General features: G+C 43.5%; 1 protein-coding gene across 4 annotated transcripts in view; it reads right to left on the bottom strand.

The window, feature by feature from the left end:
* The window catches only part of jmjd1cb (jumonji domain containing 1Cb), a 69,505-nt gene that overhangs the window by 34,308 nt on the left and 10,540 nt on the right, over positions 1-24,657 (bottom strand). For all 4 annotated transcript variants that reach the window (XM_076149603.1, XM_076149601.1, XM_076149602.1 and 1 more), the window contains exon 2: positions 6,280-6,495. In XM_076149603.1, the coding sequence (XP_076005718.1) occupies positions 6,280-6,495 (216 nt within the window). The remainder of the gene's footprint in view (positions 1-6,279; positions 6,496-24,657) is intronic.

The raw sequence follows: 24,657 nt of genomic DNA on the forward strand, positions 1-24,657 counted from the left end.
GGTCTAAAGATCGCTGTTCTTTGTACGGCTGCATTGCCACTGCGCTCGCCACAATCAGCACCCCAGCAACTGTGATTGTAAAGCATTCTATCTTTTGTGCTTGTGCGTTACATACAGCTAAATTTAACGGCAAACAGAGTAAAGGACACAACAGCCCCACGCACACATCCACTACTGCTGTATGACAGGCAGAGCGTGTTACCTGAGCACAAAAAGCTACGGCTCGCCATCCACACTAACAATGAGCCGGCAACGTCAGACTACTACAGTTTTGCCAGCTCCACTAAATTAGTATTTTCTGGTTTCAGTTAGTAACAAAGATGCCAACCTAACACTGACTTTCACCATCTATGGCAGTGTCACAAATCCAGCAAGCTACAATCTCGGTGAATCTGTTCGGTTCAGATCACTGCTGGATTTCATAATTTATGTAAACACTTTAACACTACAACCTGCCGTGATCGTTAGACATCGAGCGGCCAAACCAAAGCATTTATTGACACCAACAGAGAAAAGGCAGCAAACGTGTCACTTCCTTCAGGCAGTTGTAGCATGGCTGCTTTTGTTACCCTCTCACTCTCATTGTGTGTCTCTCTTTGGGTGTAGTCTGCTCATTGGAATTCACTTTCTGTCTTTGATGGCAGTCTGCAGTGAGTGTGCTTTTAATGAGTTCACACACGCCTCCCTGGGAGAGAGAGAGATGATGTAATATCTGGCCCGGAGATGCAATCACCACACACAGACGCACACGCGCACACCCACACAAAAACACACACACACACCTAAGGTTACTGTTAACAGAGGGGGTACAGAGGAGACCGTAATCCCTTGCCGCATTCATACATTAAAACAAGATGTGAGAAATACTTGCTACGGTCATGGAGGACAATAGCTGCACAGTTACTAGGTGTGTTTAGATTAAGGGATTTTCATTAAGTGTTACCAAGAATTAACCAGTTAGGATAATATTTAACAGATAATGTAATTATATGATTATACAGATCCATATTCTTATTTTTCATGCAGTCTGTGTCGACGACGAAGGATAAGTTTACCGGAAATATGGGCTGACAACAATTAAGGAATAATCGAAAACTAACAGAGGAAAATCTTAGAACATAGAAATTAATCAGTCAAACAACAAGCAGGCAGAGAGTAAACAAAGCAATGCCACATTAAGAGGGCAGCACAAGGCAGAGCCCCACCAGCCTGCACAGGGATATTATACAACAAAGCAGCTCAAACATCTGTACATAGGCTCATAAAGTTGCTGCATCATTATCATCAGCTGGTTGTAACGCCATAAGAGGAACGATAACATCAAAACGCAGTGAACTTGAGGATACACTTTGCAAGCAAACGGGCTTACTCTTATCCAACTACTTCTAAAACACCATAAAGAAAGTATGTTTCCCCATATACTTTAAGTTCAAATACTTGTCACTGAGGGAAACTGTAAGTCAAGAAATATGGGCTCTGGCCAACCACTGACAAAATGATCTCTGAAAAAACAGCAGCTCCAAAATCACAGGTTAAACAGGCCAGACAGGGAGAAAGATAGGAATAATCCATTAGTCAACTACACAATATAGTTTCATTCGTTTGTGCCAATCCAGAAGGGGGCTACTAAAACGGCTTGTCAAATGCCATGATGTTACACCTCTGCCCAGAAGTATAGAAGGATCTATAACAGTAGTCAGAAGTAGGTGGATCCAAACACAACCTCACTTTGGAGAATGGAAGGGATGTCTCCACCTCACTGCACAACCGACAATAAATCAAAGTGCAGGAAGCAGAAGAAGCCCGGCTACTTAGCCCTGCAATTTCACTTCAAACAATACATCTCCTACATGTTCAATGTTTACCATTGCTGACAAAATTTAAATTTGTGTGACTGTGACTCTTACTGTCTGTTGGGCTACCTGATGATGTATCTATAACTGATCGTACCATCAGAGCTGATTCTATATGATCATAAAGAGATGTTATGGAGTCTCTCTGGAACATTCCCAGCATTTCAGACATTGTTTTAATCAGGATAGAATTAAATGAAATATGACGGCTGTTGAGGAATTCCTCTAACCTTTCATGCATAAGTGACCTTCATCTTTCACATCTAGCAGAGAAGCCTTTATGGAAAATGACTACTTAAGTGATTTATAAAAACGAGCGGGTGTGTGTGTGTTGGGTACGTGTGTGTAGGGTATGTGTGTTTGCCAATTGTCGGTATTGTGCAGGACCGACACATTGATACTAACGCAGTGCAGATAAGGGGTGAGTAGAGATTTGCTTACTCATCTGGGCTTGTAAATATTGTTTGAATCAGTCAACTGGATTGTAAACTGTCACAAAGCAGAAGGAGCAACAGCGTGACTCAAAATGTTATCAGGGCAGCTGTGAACCAGGAGTGCAACGACTTAAACATGCAAACACATCATCACCTTTAACATCATTTACCCCCCTCCCCCCCCAAATAAACAAATAAATAAATAAAGATGGAAATCCCTCCTCACCAAAAATCTTATCAGTCCCTTGCCAGACAGGAAATCTACAGAAACCTCATTTCCTACACACACACACACACACACACACACACACACACACACACACACACACACACACACACACACACACACACACACACACACACACACACACACACACACACACACACACACACACACACAGAGGGAAGTGAATGGTGAGGTGTGAGCACTTCCTCTGCTGCGAGCTAAAAAGATATAAGCGGAATAAGAGCAGAGTGAATGGGAGTGATAGTATCTAAGGTGTAATGTATTTGCAAAGTTGGACCCTCTGTGTTACGCTCAACTACAGAGGCTGCTGCTCGACGAGTTCTCCCCAGAATCACACAGTGGCAAGCAAGGCAGTCTGCTGTGTGACAAGGGCACTGCAGCGCTTCTGTGCAGTCCAGGAGGTGAGGCTGTGCTGAACATCAAACACAAATGTGTGACTTCAACCTTTTAGTAACTACTTTTTAAGTGGAACAAAAAAACACGAGCAAACATTGAATCATCCCCGTCAGGCTTTGTAGTAGTATTTGTCAATGTCAACCGTTTCCTGTTCTTTGTATATTAGCTCTTCCATGGACTCAGGCCATTTGTCAACCTGGCAAGCTCCACCTCTTCATTCTGATTGGCCAGTAGGCTGGTGGCAGCGGGCCAAAGTCTGGCACAGTCAGACTACAGCGGCAGAATAGCGGAAAACTATTCTCATGCACATCAGCGGCCACCGCAGATCCCCCCTGCTGTGACCGCTGCCGAGACCAGGTACAGCCAGGATCAGTGAAACACACAGAGCCAGCAACCTGCCAATTCTCACACACACACAAACACACACAGAATTGACTGAAATTGTAATCAATCACGACTATATTACTCTGACAGTATACTATGCTGTAAAAAAAACAAAAAATTACAAATCCCTGATCATCCATGGGAAAGCAGCAGGAAGGCATGGAAAGCCTTAAAGGGAAAAAGAGTGTGGTAAATGCAAGAGGGCTAAATAAAAGCCAAATGTGTGTGTGTGTGTGTGTGTGTGTGTGTGTGTGTGTGTGTGTGTGTGTGTGTGTGTGTGTGTGTGTGTGTACGTGTGTGTGCATGTGAATGTCTGTGTATACTGTTTGTGTGTCGGAGCTGTGGGGGGATGGGGTTGTCTTGGTGAGTTATTGAGCTTGGCTGAGCAGGGTGGAGTTAAGGGAACCTTTACAAGCCAACACACCCAAACGCAACCCTGTAACTGTTGCCTCACTCTGATCATCTGTCTGACACACACACCTCTCACATCATCGTGGAACTATTTGCCTGCGCTCGGGCACACTCGACAGTCTCTCTCTCTATTACAAGGAAGCCGGACTCTGTGTGTAGGACAGCTGCACATACACAACACAAAAGCAGCTGCACTCTGGCACTTTAACGCACCAACTGTAGCATGGGAGGGAAAATGTGAGAGAGGCGTGTGTGTGTGTGTGTGTGGGGAGGGGTGTCAGTGTGTGTGATGAAATGGGTAGTTTTCATTAGCTAACAGAGCTAAGGTCATTTTACAGAAGAAAAATGCGGCGGTGTCAAGTGATCTGATATGCACCTTCAAAGACTAACAATGTCATACACACACACACACACACACACACACACACACGTTAAAATGGATTAGCATTTACTGTTGCTCCAATTCCCTAAATAACTACCAAAACATTTTTTTGGCCACCATACCAATGACCGTTGTTAGCACCATCACAAACCAGATGCCAGTTTAATTAAAGGATAAATCTAAATATCTATGTCAGACACTCGGTCCTACCTTTCTTTACTACGTCCCCTCTCTCACTCTCTCAATGCTGCTGTGTTAAACTTTCTTGACTTTGTCTTTCTTCTTCACAGCACATCTGATATTCCGAAGGAACACAGTTCTCTACACTGACAGGCAGAAGTAGACAGCCAAAATGACAGCAACAAATAAATGAGAAAATAACAAACCCACAGATAGGAGAGATAGAGGAGGGGCAAGAGAGAGAGAACGAGAGAGTGAGAGAGCGAGTGAGAGAGTGAGTGGTAGGTCAAAGTGTGTTAACGGTTATGTAACAATGTAATAATTTAACTAGCACGCTGACAGCAAAGCTGTCTGTCGGACTGCAGAGATGTCTATCTAACTATCTAACCTCGCATGCACTAGGGTCTGAGGTACCCTCAATGGTTCTTGGTACCAAATCCTCAACTTGTTTAATAATTGTCTTTTAAAATTGCTTCTAACAAACATGAATTCAAAATCATAGCTGTGAGTCACAGCTTCTTGTTGCAAACTATTTCTCTTACCAACTGTATGTGTACGTGTGTGTGCTCTGCATTTTGATGCTGTTGCTATAACAACAGCAGAAGAAAGGCAGTGATGACACAAACAAGGGAATAAAGACAAGAAGTCGGATAATAAATCAGGAGGAAGATCTGTGTGTCTGTGTGTGCACAAATGAGTCGGTCAGGCTTATTTGTCTCATCTCCCATAAGTGTGCCAGGTGGCGCTATATACTGTGTTGCATGAGGAAAACAGTGGACCACAATGTTCCATACATACACACAGCCACTGTCTGGCACACACACTCTCACTGTGCAACACGTAGCAACATCCAGCAATTCTCAACTCGACTCAACACAGACACACACGTGCAGAGCTTGCACTATTTCAGCATGAACATGTCCACACTACTTCCGTCTGAAGATTGCACAGTAGTGTGAGAACAAAAATGTGACATGCAGACAACAAACAAATGCACCACAACAACTGTATGAGCCTCACATCAGAGCCTGTGTGTTTGTGGTGACAGTCAGCAGTTTTAATGTTTTAACTGACAAGGCCACTGACAAGACATGACTGAAATATTACATTCTAGCTGTTAACTAAGTGCATCAATCTTTAACTCAACTCATCCAAGAAGCCTACACTGCTCTTTCACGTTGGTGCCCTTCTATTCAAGCAACGTGAGACCAAACACACAAAATACAAAAGACACAACAAGTATGAACTCTGGTGCAGACATCCTGAGAAGTCATTTACACTACAGGTCTAAGTGAGTCTTTACCCATCTTAAACTGTGCTTGCACAGTTTACACTTGAAGCAGCCCACACAACACAAGAAACTAAAGTAAACAAAACACTACAATGGACAAAAATGACATAAATTATTCAACAAGCTCCAGCGTTCTGAAGATTCACAACCACTTGGTGTTATGTGATAAGGGGTAGAGGAAGGTATCGAGCACTTGTTGCAATCAAATGGCCCCATACAGACAAACCAATTGCAACAGCAGAGGGACCACAAATCCACACTTTCACAGACTAACTACTGTGTGACTGATGAAAGAGTGCACTGGTTCTTTTTTCCCCCCACTGATTGCTCTTAACTGGTCATATTTCTCATAAAGTGATTACAGTACATCTCAAAAACATCTGCTCTGAAATTGTTAACTTGGAAGTAAGTCCCTGCAAGCTCAGCTTCCAAAAGGTGGGCGTGACTCAGGGCAGAATAGCATGAGACACAGGACAGCCGGTGAAAGCCTTACTGTTCTGAAAGCCACAAAAAATGAACCAAAACAACCCAAACAACTGTGAAACAACCTCACAAGAGCTTCTATTTGGAAACCTTAAGAGTGAGGCTTTGCAAGATGCATAAAACATGAAAAATAAATAATAGATGAAATGAAAAGCATTGAAGTGTGAAGCAGGAAATAACCATGAGGACAATGCATTAGAAAACAGCAATAGTCTTACCAGTGCAGGCCACTGTACGTGTTTGGCCTTGGTTCCCTGCAGCGGGCCTCCTACGCCTCCACCTGTGCCTGCTACGCCTCCTCCTTCTCCTCCTCCTGCGCCCTCCTTCCTCTTGGCCCAGACCAGCTGGTGCTCCAGTAAAAACAGCTGGAAATCCTCATAGACCTTCACCCACTCTCGCTTCTCCCACTCCTGGTCGTCAAACTCCACGTATACCTGCACACAACAGAGCGAGAGAAACACAGGTCACATTAGGGTTAGGGGTAACACTTGCTATGTACGATAACGTTTCGGTTGACGCGATGGCTATATGTGAGACGATGAGTCACATAGCGGTGTGTAATATCAGAGTCTCCAATTATATATGCTACCAGCAAAGAAGGATAGACCACACAACACACAATGTACTGGCAACTACTAATATTTTTGTGTTTGCGCAATCTCCAGAAGAAACAAACGACACACAAAGGTGCAAACATGGAAGTGCAGATGGGGTTCTGGGAAAACAACTCTAAGTTATTGTGGATGGCCAGCATTCCCACCCGAAATGAGTTGGAGCACAAGTTCCATCTTTCATCTGATGAATAGGTCCCAGCTGTTCAGATTGTGTTTGACAAATTCGGATTAAAATGCGTTCCGACATCTGGACAAAGATTGCTTTTAAGCGGAAGGTGTAAACGAGCAAATAGTCAGTCACCAGAATTCTGATTGCGGTCTGACCACAGACACATGCATCATCAACACACAGTGCAGGTTTTTCAATGCTCTGTGCCTGTACGTGTGCATGCATGTGGTATCTGTCGCTCTTCATCTTCTCATTGAATTTTGGCTCCCTCCCTTCCTGCGCTGCCTCTCTATTTATTCTGTCATTGTTCCCTCTATAGAACTCGTCTCCCACCCCCACTCTTTCCCTCCGAAGGCTGACAGAGCCTGAGCACAGGATCAGTGAGTGCATCTCTCCTCGTTCAGCCTCTCACCCTGCCCAGTCTCTCCCACAATGCACCGCTGCAGTCAGCTGAGTGATCACTCACAGCCAGCACCAAACAGCAGCACTTCATTCCATTTTTTCTTTCTTCTCCCTTTTGTCACCACTTGAATCGTTCATTTTCTGTGCTCCTCTGCGGCCTCACTCAATCTTTCTATATCTCTGCTTTCATTCACTATCACTCACCTTCATTTCAGCTGTGTCATTGCCACTCACTCTCACTCTCGCCATATTCTATCACTCCATATGTTTACTGGTAGCCAATGCAGTGATGAGCACTCTATAGCTGCTTCCATCTGTACAGTCCTGGTGGTTTTAACCCTTGCCGGTCATTCGTTTCATTATGCCTGAACTACTCTCTGTGTTGTACTCTTGGGTCCTGATCTGCCATTTTGTAAAAGCTGACAGGTTGAAAAGAAAAGGTACAATTTTATCATCTGCAAAATGGTGGTAAGAGATATTCACAACAGCAGATCTCTGAAAGGCGAATTGGCCTGTAAAACCTTCCGAGGGCTAGTAGATTAATGGTCCGAGCCACAAGGCCCAAAATGAATTATTTATATTGTAACAAAATCCCGAGCGGTGGGAAACCTATCACAACACCACACTGTGCCTGTCGTGCATCATTTCCAGGTTACACTCACCATGACACGTTACCAAACTCAACGCTATGTTTTCAGACATGTTTGCCTGTCTGTAGAAACATCCTTGGTCACATGCAGTGTTTGCCCTAGCATTTGTCCAAGAAAGGAGCAAGGGGACTATCAGGACAGAACATTCCAGAATATTGTCCTTCATTATGGAAATATGGTGGGCTAAGCACCCGATCGTTACAAATGTTGCACCTCTTACCACACCTAAACGCAGAAAATACAAATTCAAAAAGGTTGCAATTGCCATGATAAGCCAGGACTGGTCTGCTGCTAAAGCCAGTAAGAGTTTCCCCTCGGGGATCAATAAAAGTGTTTCTTCTTCTTAAAACATTGCAGATTGCAATTGAATGAGGACAGGACATTACACATAAAACCTGCTCTTCATTCCTGTCAAATAATGGCAGCGAGACAGAGACATGACATTCCTGTTCGACCTGTTGTGCGTGAACGTTTGTCTGCGGGTGTGTGTGTGCGTGCGTGCGTGCGTGTGTATTGGAGTGTCATTTTGACATCTGCATCTACTATACACGCATGCACAGGATTAACAGAGATTAAAAAAAAAAAAACTCATGATTTGGTCTAATTATCAGTGTGAATCATCTGCACAGAGTGATTCCGATCAGCAGGGATATTAATAACCCTGGCACGTGCAGAGGAGGGAGAATACACTGTAGTCTACACACACACAAACACAAACACACAGCGCACTGAGAATTCAGTAGAGAAAAACATACAGATGATGGGGATGGGAAAAGTCTGGTAAGTCTGTTGCTATAGCAACCTAAGGCAGTAGCAAGCGTTGGCCATGAGCATGTGCGTGCGCACAAACAACCCACCCCCACACACACACACACACACACACACACACAGCTCTGAATCAGTAGGCTCCTATCATCCACAGTGAACACAAATGTGAGACAGAGAGAACAAAGGGAGCCCTGCTTCAACTTCCAGTGTGTAGCACACCCCATTTTAGAATACTGTCAGAATATTACATTATCAATATCACCTGTCATTATCACAATTACAGCGTCCGTGTCAATCTTACGTTCTCCTTGTTTTATCCTGTTGACAGCAAACGGACTCCTTTGTGCTGCAGTGTTAACATGCCTCTCACATCATATCTCCTTCAGCATCCCTGATCATTGACACGATGGAGACATCGGCAGAGAGGAAGGTTTTTTCGTTCTGTTGACAGTTTTGCAGCTTGTGGATGTGACGCAAACCAAAAGCAGGTTGGTCCTTCCCCAGAAAATAATTAATCATAAACTGTTGCATCTCCAACGTCATTATATCTAAACATGATGCAGCTGGAGACTCCTACAACTACTGTGATACAATAGTGTACTGAATAAAGTAATGTGATATGACTTCTACATGTAGAAACAACATGTATGATTAGAGCTGTATTATTATAATTTTAACATTTCAAACCCCATGTAACTGAGTTTAAACCGTGGCCATGTTCTTTAATGTATCATATAAGACATGTTAATACTTAATAATAATACTTAAAAAACCCTGTGACAGACTCATTCTGTGAGATTGTGAGCCACTGTGAAAAGGCAGCAGTGGTGTTCTTATTATCAGATTTTCACATAAGACTTACATCAGAAAAGGTTTCTGTATCACATAAAGGTAATTTATGCTGATATCCTAATCGTTTCACAGCTGGTTTACACTTTGTGGAGGAGTTTGGGAAGGCTGTGCGTACGCCTCTACCAGCTTTTGACATTTTAAAAGCACGCTGGGTTGTCTGAGTGTGAACAGGGTTCAGGCGAGGACCGAGACAGGATTGACAGAGTGGACATTACACAGCAGCAGCAGCAGAACGTCCTTGTCGCACTGCAACAGTGTGCTGCTGCTTTCGACACGGTCAGAATGCGAGATGCTTTTGACTCAATGCTGTGTGTGAAGATGCGTGTGTTGATTTTTCATTGACACATCGCATTACAATCTTTACCTGTATGCATTTGACCATATCAACTCAATGTATGTGAATGTGTGTGTCGCGGTACAGCGGAGTAAAATCTGCCCATCACTAACGGCCACAGAGTTGCTTTCTAACTGGCTGGGGTAGAGGCTGGAAGCGGCCAATCAGGACGAGGCACGAGAACAGCCAGCCAATCCTGTCAGAGCAGCAAAGTCTGACTTTCAAAAATCGAAGAGAAGAGAAGAGAAGAGAAGAGAAGAGAAGAGAAGAGAAGAGAAGAGAAGAGAAGACCACTACATGGCTAAAGCAACCGAAATATAAATTTGATTTGCGATATTGTGGTGTTAGACAGGAGAAAAAGGGGAGAAGATGTGACGAGCAGCAGTGAGTTGACATGTTGTTTGTGTGCATATCAAAACGAGAGCAGGTTCGTCATTCCCGAAAAGAAAGCAGGAAAAAGAAGAGAGGAAACGTGACATCTTAGTTGAGACGGAAGAATGAATTCCAGGAAGATGATGGATGATAAAACAAAATAACAAACGAGAAATCTGTGACAAATGGTGGCAGATGGAGGTGAAGAAATGATACAAATATATGATGTTTAAAGATATGAAAAGGCAAAAGTGAAGGAAGGAAGAGGGAGAGACAGGAGGTGATGTAAAGAACAGAGGAAAAACAGTTGAAGAAAGGAAAAGAAGAAGACGACAGGAAGAATGAAGGAAGATGAAGATAAGCAAAATGACCACCATGATGACACCGCTGTAACCAAGGCACCCTTCCCCTCACTACAGGCTGAAGTGATGCTGCTGCTACAGAATATCAAACAGAAAGAGAGAGAGAGACAGAGACAGAGAGAGAGGAAGAGAGGCACCGAGAGAGAGAACTTTGATAGGGAGCTCCTTTGAAGTAAATTAACAATAAATAAGGCAGTCTGTGATTACCAACCAACTGAAACAAAATCACTTTGACAAAATTTCACTTTTTGACATCTCATACAAACTATATGTGTGTGTGCGTTTACCACTGCAATTGCTGCATGGGTGCATGACAAGAGATGAATGTGAATGAGGAGATTGGGAGTAGAAAGAGAGATCAGGGAAAGGATGGAAGGATGGAGAATTTGATGGATGGAGGGAAGGAGTCGCTGCAATCATCAGCTCCTCCGGCACAATTTCATCTATGGCGAATGAGCAACAGGATACGAGCAAATGTTCTGTGTAGCTGCTCCCACATCTGGGGCTAAACACACCTCAGTGTTTCCCCGACCAGTCGAAAGTGAAAGGTAGCCACTGGGCAAACAGGGGCCCAGTCCTTTCATTATGGAGATGTGACGGCCCACATGCTCTACAAATGCAGTTGCGATGATGGTTGGCTCTAGGATTTGCAACTCTTTTTGTTGCATGTTACAGCATGATGGCACGTTACCAACTGATATCTGCTCAGTAGACTGATTCAGCCAAGGGGATCCTGAAGGCGTGGAGAACATTTCAGCAGCGCTCCAAATCATTCTGAGGGTTTCTGACCATATTTCTTGAAAACTCCTGGCAGCCTCTCACTCTGAATTCTTCTGTCATTCATGTAAATACTGATTTCTTTCAGACGAGTATCGGCATTTAAACTGAAAACCCAGGGGATTCTTCTGATGAATCTGGCCAGAAGAAGATGTGTCTTTTTTCAGGAGAGATCCCACAATCACTATTGCAGGTTCCCAACTTCCCAACACATAAATTGGTTGGTACATTAATGAATAAGCCAGTTCAGAGGATGCTGCTGTGGCTGCTGTGAAAACTGAATTCCTTTAATGTTCTTGGACATTGATAGTCATTCCACCTTGGGAAATGTAGCGAAAACAGTGTGATTTCTCCTAGGTAATCATATGGACATTTGGATTTCTGACGGCAGGGCTGAAAACTCGTGCAACACGAGTTGTTATAGGTTCTTAGAGATTGACCCCTGAAAGCCCACATGTCCCTGTGGACTAGGCGGTTTAGGGAGGGGGAGGGAGTCAAAAAGAAAAATAGAAATAGGCCGTGACGTTATGTTGTCAGCTGCAAATCTGCTTAACCTTATAGTGGATATGGTCGCTTATGTACAGCTGGATTCTATGTACATTTGATGTACAGCAAACAGCGTCTGCTTTGGCTATGCAGACAGGAAAGACAAACAAAGGCTGAAGGAATCCAGTTCAGTTACTGTGTGTCCTCCACCCCTCCCCCACAGCCTGTGCTGATCCTCAGGCAATGGAGCCAGGAAGGATCGAGTCAGGTGACACACACAGAGGCACACACAGGCACACACACAGAGCAAGTACTCTACAGTACACTATTGTAAATCAGATTCAAGGAATAAAAATACAGCCATTCCATAGAAGTCATCACAGCACGTAACACAACACAAACCGAATTATGTCACTTCAAACAATCAGGAAATCAAAATTCCAACAATTATGAATGCCATTAGATGTAAACCTATTAAGCAGTTTAAATGACAGTTCAAAAAAACATCTATAATAACAATCAATTGGTTTTCTAAATCCATCTGGCGGCCAATCACTGCTTCACTGCTTGTAGTGGCACGCACGCACATTATAGCTAGTAAAGCATTGTGTTAGTGATGGACAGGTGCACTCCGTGACCGAAGCACTGAATGCACTTCCAGCTGTTCGAATCAGTCTTACACATCAGCAACATTCTAGGTGGTCTCATACTCCGGCAAATACAAACACGACGAGCAGACCAGGCCGGCACAAAGACACAGAACCGAGCAAGTGCACCACATCACCACCGTGCTGCACAAGCTAGACACCCTGCAGCTACATGCAGAGGGCTCACATCAGAGCTGCACAATGTAACGAACGTGCAATTTACAAAGAGCAGCTTATCAACATCTGCAGAGTGGACAGGAGCTGTGAGGATAATGGACGCTGCTACACGTAGAGGCGCAAGTCGGGTGAGGCTTGTCTTTTTTACGGGCAGATTCTTACTAAGACGTCCCTCTCGCTGGATGCGTGCAGCTGGTGAGTCCATTCTTCTCCCACGCAGCTTCTGTGTGCCCCTGCAGTGGGCAGTGAGGACACTAAATGGAGCGCTCTAACCATGTTTTCCCTGCGTTTTGTTTTTTTAATATTTTTGCTTTGTTTGGGCTTGGCATTGCATTGTTTTCATAAATATAGATATATATTTGAGGTTTGTTTGTCTTGGTCGCAGTGCAAAAACGTCAACACTGCTTGCTTTGTGATCAGATCCCACTACGCAGGTCATTACGCTCTTAAAGCCAACCCTTACTGCATGCTCCAGGGATGATCCTCCTCCATTTATAACATTACAAATAACTATATTGTGTGGGCTGTCGCTGTCTCAGTTCCAACAACAAATCCCTGTTTATGACAAGTTAGAACTTCCACAACAAACAATACACATGACACGAAACAATACAACTGTTGTGCATGATGGCACACGCATTTTTCCCTCCTTGTAATCCGCTAATACAGGGGGCTCCAACCTTTTAGTCTCTGGGAGCTACTTTGACAAAATAAAAGTGTCCGAGAGCTACTCAGGTTTTACATTATTTGTAACATTTATCCACATGGCTGATTCTCCACCCAAACCAGCTGAATAAGTGTCTTTTGTGTGAACATTTACAAAATGTTGATATCCAACACTCAACACTCACATTTTGTATCAAAATGCACTTCAATTCAGCAACATGAGCTTGTTTTTTTCTGTATACATTTTCAGTATCAAGCTCACACTAATAAATTCACATCATATTAACCTCATAAAAAACAAAACAATGTTATTACTTATTTTACTATTTTACCAATACTTTACCTATACATTTGTTGGACTGACAGCCGATTTAAACAGCTTTACCAAGTGACTATGTGCTGTCAAATGCATGTATTCTTTGAACCTTTCAGTGAGCTACCCAGAAATGCTTGGCGAGCTACCGGTAGCTCATGAGCGATGTGTTGGCGACCCCTGCGCTGATATGTACATGTGTGATGCAGGCCCTGTGTTAATCCACCCTGGTTGCTGTGGAAACAAGACAGATGTGTATACATGCTACGACAGACATATATTGATTTGTTCAAATTTCAACACAGAGCTCTTCCATCAGACAAAACGACACAGGATAGAGAGCCATATTGCTGTCTCAGTATGTAAATGCTACAGACTGCACCACATCATTACCGCAGACTATCAAGATACACTCTTGATCTTTCTATAGCTCAGTGCTACGCGAGAGTGGTTTCACACTGATGTGGTTTGGCGGGTTCGATTAGTGACGAGAGACACAGCCTGGATCTGAAAGAGGTTATAGGACAGCAAAGGATACACTGCAAATCTGCATCATTTCACTGTTACGGTTTTGCAATGCAGACTTCATAAAAACATTGTGCTTGATATTTAGATGTGGCAAAAATCTGAGCCGGGGCTGTCCAAACACAGGATTAGTCAGCTCCCAGGTTGAGGTGTTCGATGATGACAACAGGATTCCAATCGAGAGAAAAAAGATTTCACAAAGAGCCTGGGATCAAAATCAAATATGGAAAACTGCGGGGAACCACAGAAAGCATGAAGAATGTTGAATATTCAGCACCAGCACCGCCACTGAAAATAAACACAGCACAGCTTCCTCTCTACCACTTTCCCTTTCTTTTTTCTCATCTTTCTACCTATGTTCTCTCTCTTCTCCTTTTCTTGTTCCATCCCTCCTGATAATAGAGCTCTAATAATAACTGAGCTGCATCTACACAATCGCTCAGTGGAATCTAGGACATCCACTGCAAAGGAGGCAGGATGGGAAAATCCCTCCTGTCTTTTCCAACCCCCATGCCTGCCTGAGAGTGAGTGAGTGAGTGAGTGTGTCTATATCTGTGTGTGGGTGTGTATCTGCGTGTGTATCTGCGTGTGTCTATGCGTGTTTGTGTGTTGGATGGACTACACACTAAGGACTTTTACATAACTCCTGCCAAACTGTTTCTCAGTTGGTTGTGTTGGTGGACTGTGTGAGTCTACAGGGCTTCATGATATTAGAAGACAACTATACCATCTACCAAAACAACATTACACGCCATGTTTGAGTTTCTCTCGTTGACGATACATTAGCGTGTGACTTTTAACAGCATGTCAGTTGCTCAGCTAATGATGGAAAGTGTGCACTGGCTATACGGTGCAGCGTTGTCTCTTATCACATCTCATATGCAGTGAATATTTTCTTCAGTTCTAAAGAGATAAAGAAGAAACTTGGAGGTTGAGATGAAACGGCATGTACGACACCAAGTTCAGTTGCAGAACTGATGAAAGGCAAGCTAGATCTCTCACCATCCCGTGATTATGTGAGCATTACACTGATTAGTGTAGCCTATTTCCATTTCTGATAACATGGCCGTGATTAAAAAGCTGACTAAATGAATTCCGGAACGCAACCATACAAATGTGGCATGTTTCCGTTTCATTCACCTGCAGCTGTGCGTTCACAAGTGACAACATCAAACCTGACAGGAATGTAAAAGAGAAATCATCATAGAAGAATCAGTGATGGATGTTTCATTGTTTATTGATCAATTGGTGATCATAACTGTTCCTCAAGCCGTCCCTGCCGCTCCTAACGGAAAGTGAGTACTCAAATTATCGTGACCATAATTGCTATTCCTAATTTGTATTGTGTTGTTTGCAAAATGTGTAAGCAATTGTCTGCGCAATCAACTATAGATCGATTTATCAACATCAATTTATCAGCACTGATGTGTGCGCGAGAGACGGCGTGGGAGAGGTTTCAGGGTAGCAATTTACACAAGCACACGCGCGCTTACACACAGGCACACACACAGAATGTGCTTTGGTTTTGCTGGAGTGAACAAAGAAGACTCTATGTGAGAACTAGGTCTGCGTTAGGTTTAGAGCGCACGCATTTGTGTGCCGCAGAAGACAAATGGTCTCTGACATCTCAGGCTATTACGGAGGAACAGGCTGGTACAAGAGAGGAGAGAGAGAGGGAGGCAGGGACAGAGAGGGAAAATGAGGGAGGGACGTGCAGGAGATGTGGGGGAGGATACTACTGGTGACCTTAGTTTGCTCCTTCACTACATGTAAACCACTTCACGTTTCTACCCGCTACACTGGCTGCGACTGCACACACACACACACACACATTTTTTCACAAAAGTCACATAAACATTGTGTTCACACAGAAATCCGATTGTTACCATTTGACTTGGATTCAGATTGGTGTAAGCATTCTACACACACACAGCACATATCCTCTAATCAGTGAATTTGACAGTCATGTGTATGGTTTATGTCACGCAATCCCCACAGTCACACACTTGCTCCACATTCATGACACCACTCGTGCGCAGACAGAGAGTCATCCAACTCACGCTTGACCAGTTGCAGACACTACGATAAATTTAAACTCCTTTGAAATGTGGCCAGCTATGTCTTCAGGCTTACACAGATCTCCTGCTGTGCGATTTGGGTTTCACCATGACCAGCGCCACATCAAACTGCACCGTGGTCCACAGTAGTTGCCTGAACCACCAATGCTGTCATGTAGCTACTGGTACAGAGGGGGAAGGACATAGCATAAACACTCCCCCACAGTAACCTACAGTATACGCAGGCAAAACTACACAAAATGATCTTTCCAACAAAAAAACAACGATTGGTGCTATTGTGGAAATGCACTTCCAATCAAATTCACTAATCTAGGTCAGTTACTCGGGGTAAGAATTCTTTGATCTATACTGAAATGAAATGAGATGAATACAGAGAAAGTGGAATCATTGAAGTTTCCGAGTGCATGTTAAAGTACTGAGACTGTTGAACAGATGGGGCTGATTTGAACTTTGGCTTAGAAAACAACTTTGGGATGCCATGTCCGGGTGTTTCCAGACAGCTGACAGCATGCACGCAGTATCACTCAATATGTTTACAAAAGTGGGATTCAGCTGTATAGATGCACAGAATCAATAGGATTCAGTTGTTCTCTGTGTGTACACATGCCTGAATAAATCACATCTAGGTTTTTTTAACTCACAGTTGGATATACGTTGAGATTAGTTTCAATTGCACATAGGTTATACATGACATTGGAGTTATTGCCATCCATTTCTTTAAACAGCCCAGCCAGTTTTCTATTTAGACGGTCTGCCATTACTGCTTTACATTGGTAAAAGCAGGACACACTTCACAACCAGGTGAACAAGCCGAGTCTGAAAAGGTTTGGTATTGATCTTAAATGCACGGACAAACAACCAGAGCGAAGCAGAAAAAGAGAGAGTATGTTTATGCACATCTGTTCTTAATAATACCGCAATGATCAAACTATGCTTACTCTGAGTAACAGACCTATAGTAAGTATTAAGCCACTGTAAATAGATTTATTATGAATCTTGTCAACATATGTGCCAGCCTGAAGTGCAATAAGGACAAATATTCTGGCGTATGGAGTGTGCATGTAAACAAAGTGACAAAAACAGAGAGACAGATAAAGAGAGAAATTACACATGGCCTGGTTAGGTGATTATATTTATTTATCTTTTTGACTGTGCATGAACACACAGAGAGAGAGAGAGAGACAGAGACAGAGAGAGAGAGAGAGAGAAATGTTAGACACGCCTTTGAGCACTAAGCAGGATCAGGGGGTTGTTGAATCCAGCCAGTCCAGACAAGCAGCGTCAGAAGCACGTCAAGTACATTTATGTAATCTTGTTTCAGTGCAGGAGTCACATCGGCTCACGCTGCCGAGTCACAGTTTGACCTTTATTTCTAATCACAGTGGAATTATAAACAAACACACCTACTTTGCGTAAACTGTTTACGATTAACACCAAGCATTACTCGGAGCAAATAGTATGACTGAGCTTCTTCCGACCAGATAGCTGCACTAGGAAAACACAAACATACAGAACATACCAAGTTGTGCAATTGGAGCTTAACTCTTGAAAATACAAAGACAAAAGGGCAAGTAGACATCTTTCACCATTCTTCTCCTCCTCCGAAGAGACTCCTCACGGTCTTTCAATAATTCACATGGTTCCATGAGAGACGAGCTCATGTTTCAGCTGACACACAGCAGCAACATAACAAATACCCTACAGCAGTGGTTCCCAAACCTTTTCTTTCGTGCCGCCCTTTTTTAGATCAGAAGTTCTTCGCGCCGCACCATACGTCTCATTCATTTACCTGAGGCAGTACTTATTCATATGGCTCCTCTTCCGATCCCGCGCCACACGCCCCCCCCACCATTTCTACAAAAGCCTCCAAATTTGCTAAAAAAAAAACATTTGTTCAGGGCTGCTGCACTTGTATAGGGCACTTCTCATTTCATTTACTAAAATTACTTTTATTTTTCATTTAGATTATCGAAATCATAGCAATGGGAAGGGAGACATGAATGGAACCACCGTAGCACCCCTCCCCCGCCCCCATAATGACATCATGAAAGATGTCGGCGTTGACATGACAGGGGGGAGGAAGGAGGGCCAGGGGAGGCTTTGATTAGCGATAATGGATAGGGCTGGAGTGAAGGGATTGAAGGGGGTGAAGGGAGTGAAATATTAGGGGAAGATGTTACGGGAGGGTCGGCAAGAAAGTTGCTAGTTTCCTTAATCAGTTGTTGGAATACCTTCATACTCAACAATCGATTAATGGTTAACACCCTATTGGTTATCAGCGGTAAGGTGAAGTTTATTTATATAGCCCCCAGGGCAAGTCTCACCACGATAACACAACCACACGAGTCAAACACAAAACACTCAAAGTCACAAGGGTTCTGGGTTCTAACAAAGGACGACATGCTGTCTAAAGTCAGATTAGACCCCATGCACTCATACTGTATGATGTCATCAAATATTCATTGTCACTGATTATCCAGGTGAGTGGTTCGCTGCCAAAGACAGAGAAGCTTCTGATAGTATGGTATGAATAAGTAGCTAGTCACCAATACAACACAAGCAAAGATCTGGACTGGAGAGAACAACAGCAGTAAGCATCAAGAACCTTACTGAAGTTCTTGTCAAACAACAGGACATAGGTGCCAAGAGGCAGAGCCTGGAGGAGGCAAAAGCTGGAGGGACTGTATCAACGTCTCCCTTGGCCACTGCACATCAACACCAAAACCTCATTCCAACTACGGGGGAGGGAGCAACATGGCCCTGGCCGGTTCCAAGTTAGAGTCCAGGCTCCTCCTAGAGAGCCTGTTGAAGTGTTGTTGAGCAAGACACTGAACCTCTAATTGCTCCTTGTCCTGCAACTTGTATGTCACTCCTTCGGCACCGTTGAATTTCCGTTCTCTACTAAAAAAACAGCTGATGACTATGCAACATGTTTTTCAATTTGCCTTAAAATTTTTAATACAAATATAAAATATCCTAACTTCTCGTCTCTCGGCCGCCTTTCTTCCTTTGACATGTGACAGACCGTTCACTGACAGGTAAAGTTGACATAGGTCCAGCTGTTCACTACGATAACGCTGCATTTCCAGGGCTGGATATCGCAAGGCGACGGAAAGGACAACCACATGAATATTAAGTGTCTTGTTGCAGCTTAGCTCACTTTAATTAACTCTATGCTGAGCACTGCTATGTGAGCCAGAACCGCCACAACAACTACCCTTCCTTTTTCAGTCAGAGACAGATAGTACGTTTACCAGGCATGTTATGACTTTGATTGCAATAAATCCTGTCAAATGCCATGTTAACACCATACTAAGACTGAAATCTGTCACAAGCGTACCCCCAAATACAGGCCTATGTGCTTATAATGCACCCAAGCACATCAATGTTAGAACTTTGGTTAGACACCTCCACATGTATGTAGGATTAAATATTTATCTACATGGAGCAAAAAATGACGCTGAAAGGTCTCATCTTTGGACAGAACTAAAATGACCGAGGTGTTCTGTCAATTATTACATTACCCCGCCCCCTCATGTAAAAGATATATTTTTGGAAGAACTAAGCCAATCTGTCTGCGAAGGTTTTCAGTCATCCAGCTCAAAGTTCCCAGAACTGAAGAAGCCTTTTGGATCAGAGGTGAAACGTCTTCAAGCAAGTACAGTTGCCTAAGATTAACTTTCCTTGGCAAGCCAATCTGATTTTTCTCCAGTCAAACAAACATTGTTAAATGTTCACTTTTTAGTGAGCAGCAAAAAAGGAGTATCTCTCTTCTCTCTTCCTCTCTCTGTGAGTTTTATATAAACTTTTATGTCTGTATGTCTTCTTTCTCTTTCTCTCACTCTCATACCCCCCCCTCCCCACACACACACCCTTCCCCTTCCAGAGATGGTTTGAGGTCAAATGGCTCACGTGTCCCAGTGTCCTGCTACAGCATGTGGGCAAGAAATTCCAGCGACCCACCATTTCACATTTCATGTTTCCTGGCTCCAAGAGCGCTCACACTTATGCAGACACATATAGACAAGGCAGACACACACAGACACACACACATAATGTCCGAAAGCCTGTACATGAAAGTCACTTTTCCATCCTCTGGCTGTTGCACCGCAGCTTGTCCCTAAAATGTCAAATCTGTGTGCGTCTTCTTTTGAATGCCATACTCAAGACTTTTTAAGACTGCTTTGGAGTTACATGGTGGAATTACATTTACATATGATCAAAGAGAAGACGAAAAGTTGAAGCAGACCATGTTCCACTGAGCAAAGCTAAGCTAAAAACGGGTAAATAAACAGTAACAATGAACAACAGAAATATATTTTTTTGGGTTACAAAACATGTGGGTCTCCTTTGATGCTCAACTAGTTGAAATTAACTGATTAATCATTTAGGATGTGAAATTGTTGACTACAGCCAACTAGCGCCAAGAATATGGAGTGAGGGCAAACAAAGAGGAGGAATCTTAACCCCGCCAACATCAACAAGCATGTCTGTTTACACCATTTACTTTCAACTCTTGTTTTTATTTGTAAGGTGCCCTGGGGAAGGACAAACCGCTCACAGACGCTCGACTAACCCTGATCAACAGCACTACCTTCCCCTAAAGAGAACTTTGAGAATAACCTCTTGAGGCCCTACCCCAAGGAAATGCATTCAGAGCCCATGTACATGGCTTCAATAAATGTGACGGTCAGAGAGAGAGAGGTGCATTCAGCTGTTCTAGTGTATATGAATATCAATTGTCAAAATGACAAGAATAAATCTTAATCACATAAGCACAAACTTTGATTATTCTCAGCTCTCTACATTCATTAAAACCTTCAGTGAAAGATTTGCGGCAGATGCATTCTATATAACAACGGTGGGCACTGATTCCTGCAACTCCCCATCTTCAGCAGGTATGTTACGTCATGAACACGTGCGCCTCCTTTTACTTGAACACAGATTCAAATTCATAATCAAGAATGAAGATTTTAGGCAGCAACACTAGATGTCACTGAGTTTTTGGATTCAACAAGATGGAAATCGAGAGCAGATTGCCAACCATCTTGCCAGCACATGAAATGTTCATATTTACAACCGTGTTTGTGCTCAACCAAGTCTTTTTGGTGACTAATATTGGTGTGTGCGGTTGCCATGTGTGTGCTTGTGTGCATGTACTCATTCGCCACGCTCCTGGACGGTTACTACAACAGAGCGTGTCATCTTCCTGGTCGGCAGACAATGGGCATGCAAATCCAAAGGATTTAACCTTGGCCTGTATGGAAAGAAAACCAAATCAGGAAACACACTGGAAAACCATTAAAGACGGTTGCACTGGTTGATGTCAAGTCCAGTTTTAGTATTAGGCCATAACTACCATTACTGTGATCATTACTGATATTATCACTCTCTGTTACCATTACTCTCTCTCTCTTTCCCTCTCTCCTTTCTCTCACTCTCTCCCTCTCAAGCTGTCTCAGAGCTGTGAAATACCACAGAGATATGATACACTGTGCTCAACTGGGGCCCTAAAAGTTGTTCCGTGTTCCTTCGGACAGACTGTTGGGAGAGTGTGAAAAGCCTCTTTCTGATGTATGGATGGTGGCGTCTGCATCTCCCATTTTCAGGAACTTAACAAAACCAACAACCAGACAGTCATGCTGCGTCTACACAGCAACTTGCCAGGTGAGCACCGCTTTAACACTGGGGAAGAGCTCAGGGCAGTCCACAAAATGCTCTCTCCTCACATTCTTCCTTCTCTCCTCCACTATTGATCCAAACCAATGTCTTGTGTTGGCAGCAGTGCAGGTGATACGTTTCCAGTTTCCAGCTTCAAATCAACGTGTAGACAACAACACAGACTTTTGGGACGTGTGTAATACCTAGCAAGATTTCAAATCTCCTCCTGGTTCCACAACTACACTAACAAATGTATGTTACTGTGCAGATCAAAAATAGCTGTTGTTGGGTAAAATCAGTCCCAAGATTATCTGGCAATTTGAGCTGAGGCACTGGGTAACCTTTTTAAGAAGGAATGACTCACATGGGAAGCATACTGGCAGGGAGACTTACAAGAAACTGTCTATAAGAAACTGAGAACAAGAAAAAGAGAATATCTCATCATCTTTTTCCTTTAGAAACAGACTCAAGAGACGTTCAGAAAGCCCTCTGATGCTAGCTGTAATGAACAAGGGTCAACACTTCACAACTTCCGTTCCTGGGCAATAAGAGGCGATTTCTGAACTGTGCATGGTGTCACGATAATCAATGCCAAAATAATCCCCTGTAATCATATTGGGGAGGACTTGGGTCAAACACAATCATAGACACAAACACAGATGTGACGTGATAGAGAGAAAGACACCAAGGAAAACAGAGTGTGTGTGTGTGTGTGTGTGTGTGTGTGTGTGCGTGTCAAATGCGTGTGCGTGTGCGCGCGTGTGTGTGTGTGCGTGTGTGTGTGTGTGTTTGGCAGCAGTACAGACATCTGCTGTGAAGGTCAAGTTTCAGTCTGTATGGAACCAATCAATGGAGCCAGCAGTAGAACACCACCCCTCCCTGCCTTCAACTGCTTCTCTGGGACACACACCTAAAAAAATCCGATTGCGGAACACAAAATTCTCCCGCGTACGCAAGCCTGCTCCACACACATATAATTGTGCACAATAGCATGCTCTAAACAAACACATTTGTGGCTGGATTACATACCAGTCGGTATACTCTCACACACTTGGCAGCACACACACAGGCTCGACACACAGACTGACACACGTGAGGAGAAGGAACCTTGCCCTAGATTCTCAAGGAACAGTCTCATGTTACAGCTCTGGTCTAGCCGGCCTTTTGTCGAGGCCACAGAACGCTCTCGTAGAGCAGCACGCATGTCTCAGACTCACCGCTTAACACTCGTGTGGAGTGTACGCGTCGTTTCTCTCTTAACCGCACCAAAGAGCCATCAAGACAGTTAAGAAACACAAGAAGCCATACTGAAGCCTCAGACGTGTGAAGAACATTCTAGCTTAGGTAATGTGTCCGGTGTATTCTGCTGCTTTGAATGGGAAAGGTGTTCGCTGCATAAGGCAAATAAACCCCCCCCACCCCACCCAACAGAGAATTATATTTTGCATGGTGCTGCATTTTGTCAACAACAACACCTTAGAATATAGTATGTACACCAGGGGAATTCCAGAAGCATCTATGGACAGGAGTGGTTACAATAATAAAGTACTGCAATGTAAACATTCTCCTTTGGACTTCACACACTGCCACTGCCTGTTGTCACACACACACACACACACATTACATTACATTACATTACGATCATTTGGCAGACGCTTTTATCCAAAGCGACTTACATTACAGTTACCACCCTTCGCAGAGGGGGGAGCAATTGAGGGTTCGGTGCCTTGCTCAGGGGCACCTCGGCAGGGGCTCGAACCGGCAACCCTCCGGTTCCCAAGCGGAAGCTCTACCCACTGAGCCACTGCCTCACACACACACACACACACCCACACCCACACCCACACCCACACACACACACACACACACACACACACACACACACACAGTGTACATTCAGCACAAAGGATCGGTTCCAGTGTCTATATACCACACAAAGTTAATTTGTTTGTACAAGATATAGCCTTAAGCAGTGACTTTACATTCAAAAAGTCAAAGAGCTCAGGTGTAAGTGCAAAGCCGCTAAAAGAGCAGGAATACAGTGCACAAGTGTGCCACTGCCGCACCTTTATGCTGAGCCAGCAGGTTCAGCTCAGGCTCAGCTGGACACTTGCTTGGGTTTGTAAATTGCAAAGTGAAAGAAAGGTTCACACAGAAGCCATTTTTTGCCTTCAGCAGAAACCGCTCAGCAAATTTACTAAGAGCTCGTTGGGTTGTAGTTTTTGAACTCCGTGTTTGGGTTAATGCATTATGTATTTAGGACGTTCCTATGTCAGAGCAAATATGGAGGACGAAACGAAAATGAAGAGAGGGAAAAGACAGCAAACAGAGGGGAGACCAAGAGTGAGAGTGAGAGTGAGAGTGAGAGAGAGAGAGAGAGAGAGAGAGAGAGAGAGAGAGAGAGAGTAAAAGAGAAACATTAATAGATTGGTCAAGTCTGACATCTGACCCTTTTCGTCAACATAGATGACAGTGAAGACACACCAGCAGCTAAGAATATTGCATTAAGTAACAGAGCTGTAGAGTATTGCATTCACTTGTTCATCATCCTCCAACAGTTTCATTTTCAAATAACTTTTTCAAATTACTGCTTCCCACTGTTAGTTCCAATTCGGCTGAAGAAGACGCAGTCAAACCCATTTTTATATTACAATTTGTTTTGAATCTACTCACAACAACAACAATCTAGAAATATGATCCTAAACATTCTTAGAATCAATACAAGCCTCCCACATATGATCTT

Source organism: Genypterus blacodes, unplaced genomic scaffold, assembly GCF_046128005.1.
Source record: "Genypterus blacodes isolate CSIRO-AG114 ecotype Tasmania unplaced genomic scaffold, CSIRO-AGI_Gbla_v1 ptg000046l_1, whole genome shotgun sequence".
Classification (NCBI taxonomy): Eukaryota; Metazoa; Chordata; class Actinopteri; order Ophidiiformes; family Ophidiidae; genus Genypterus; species Genypterus blacodes.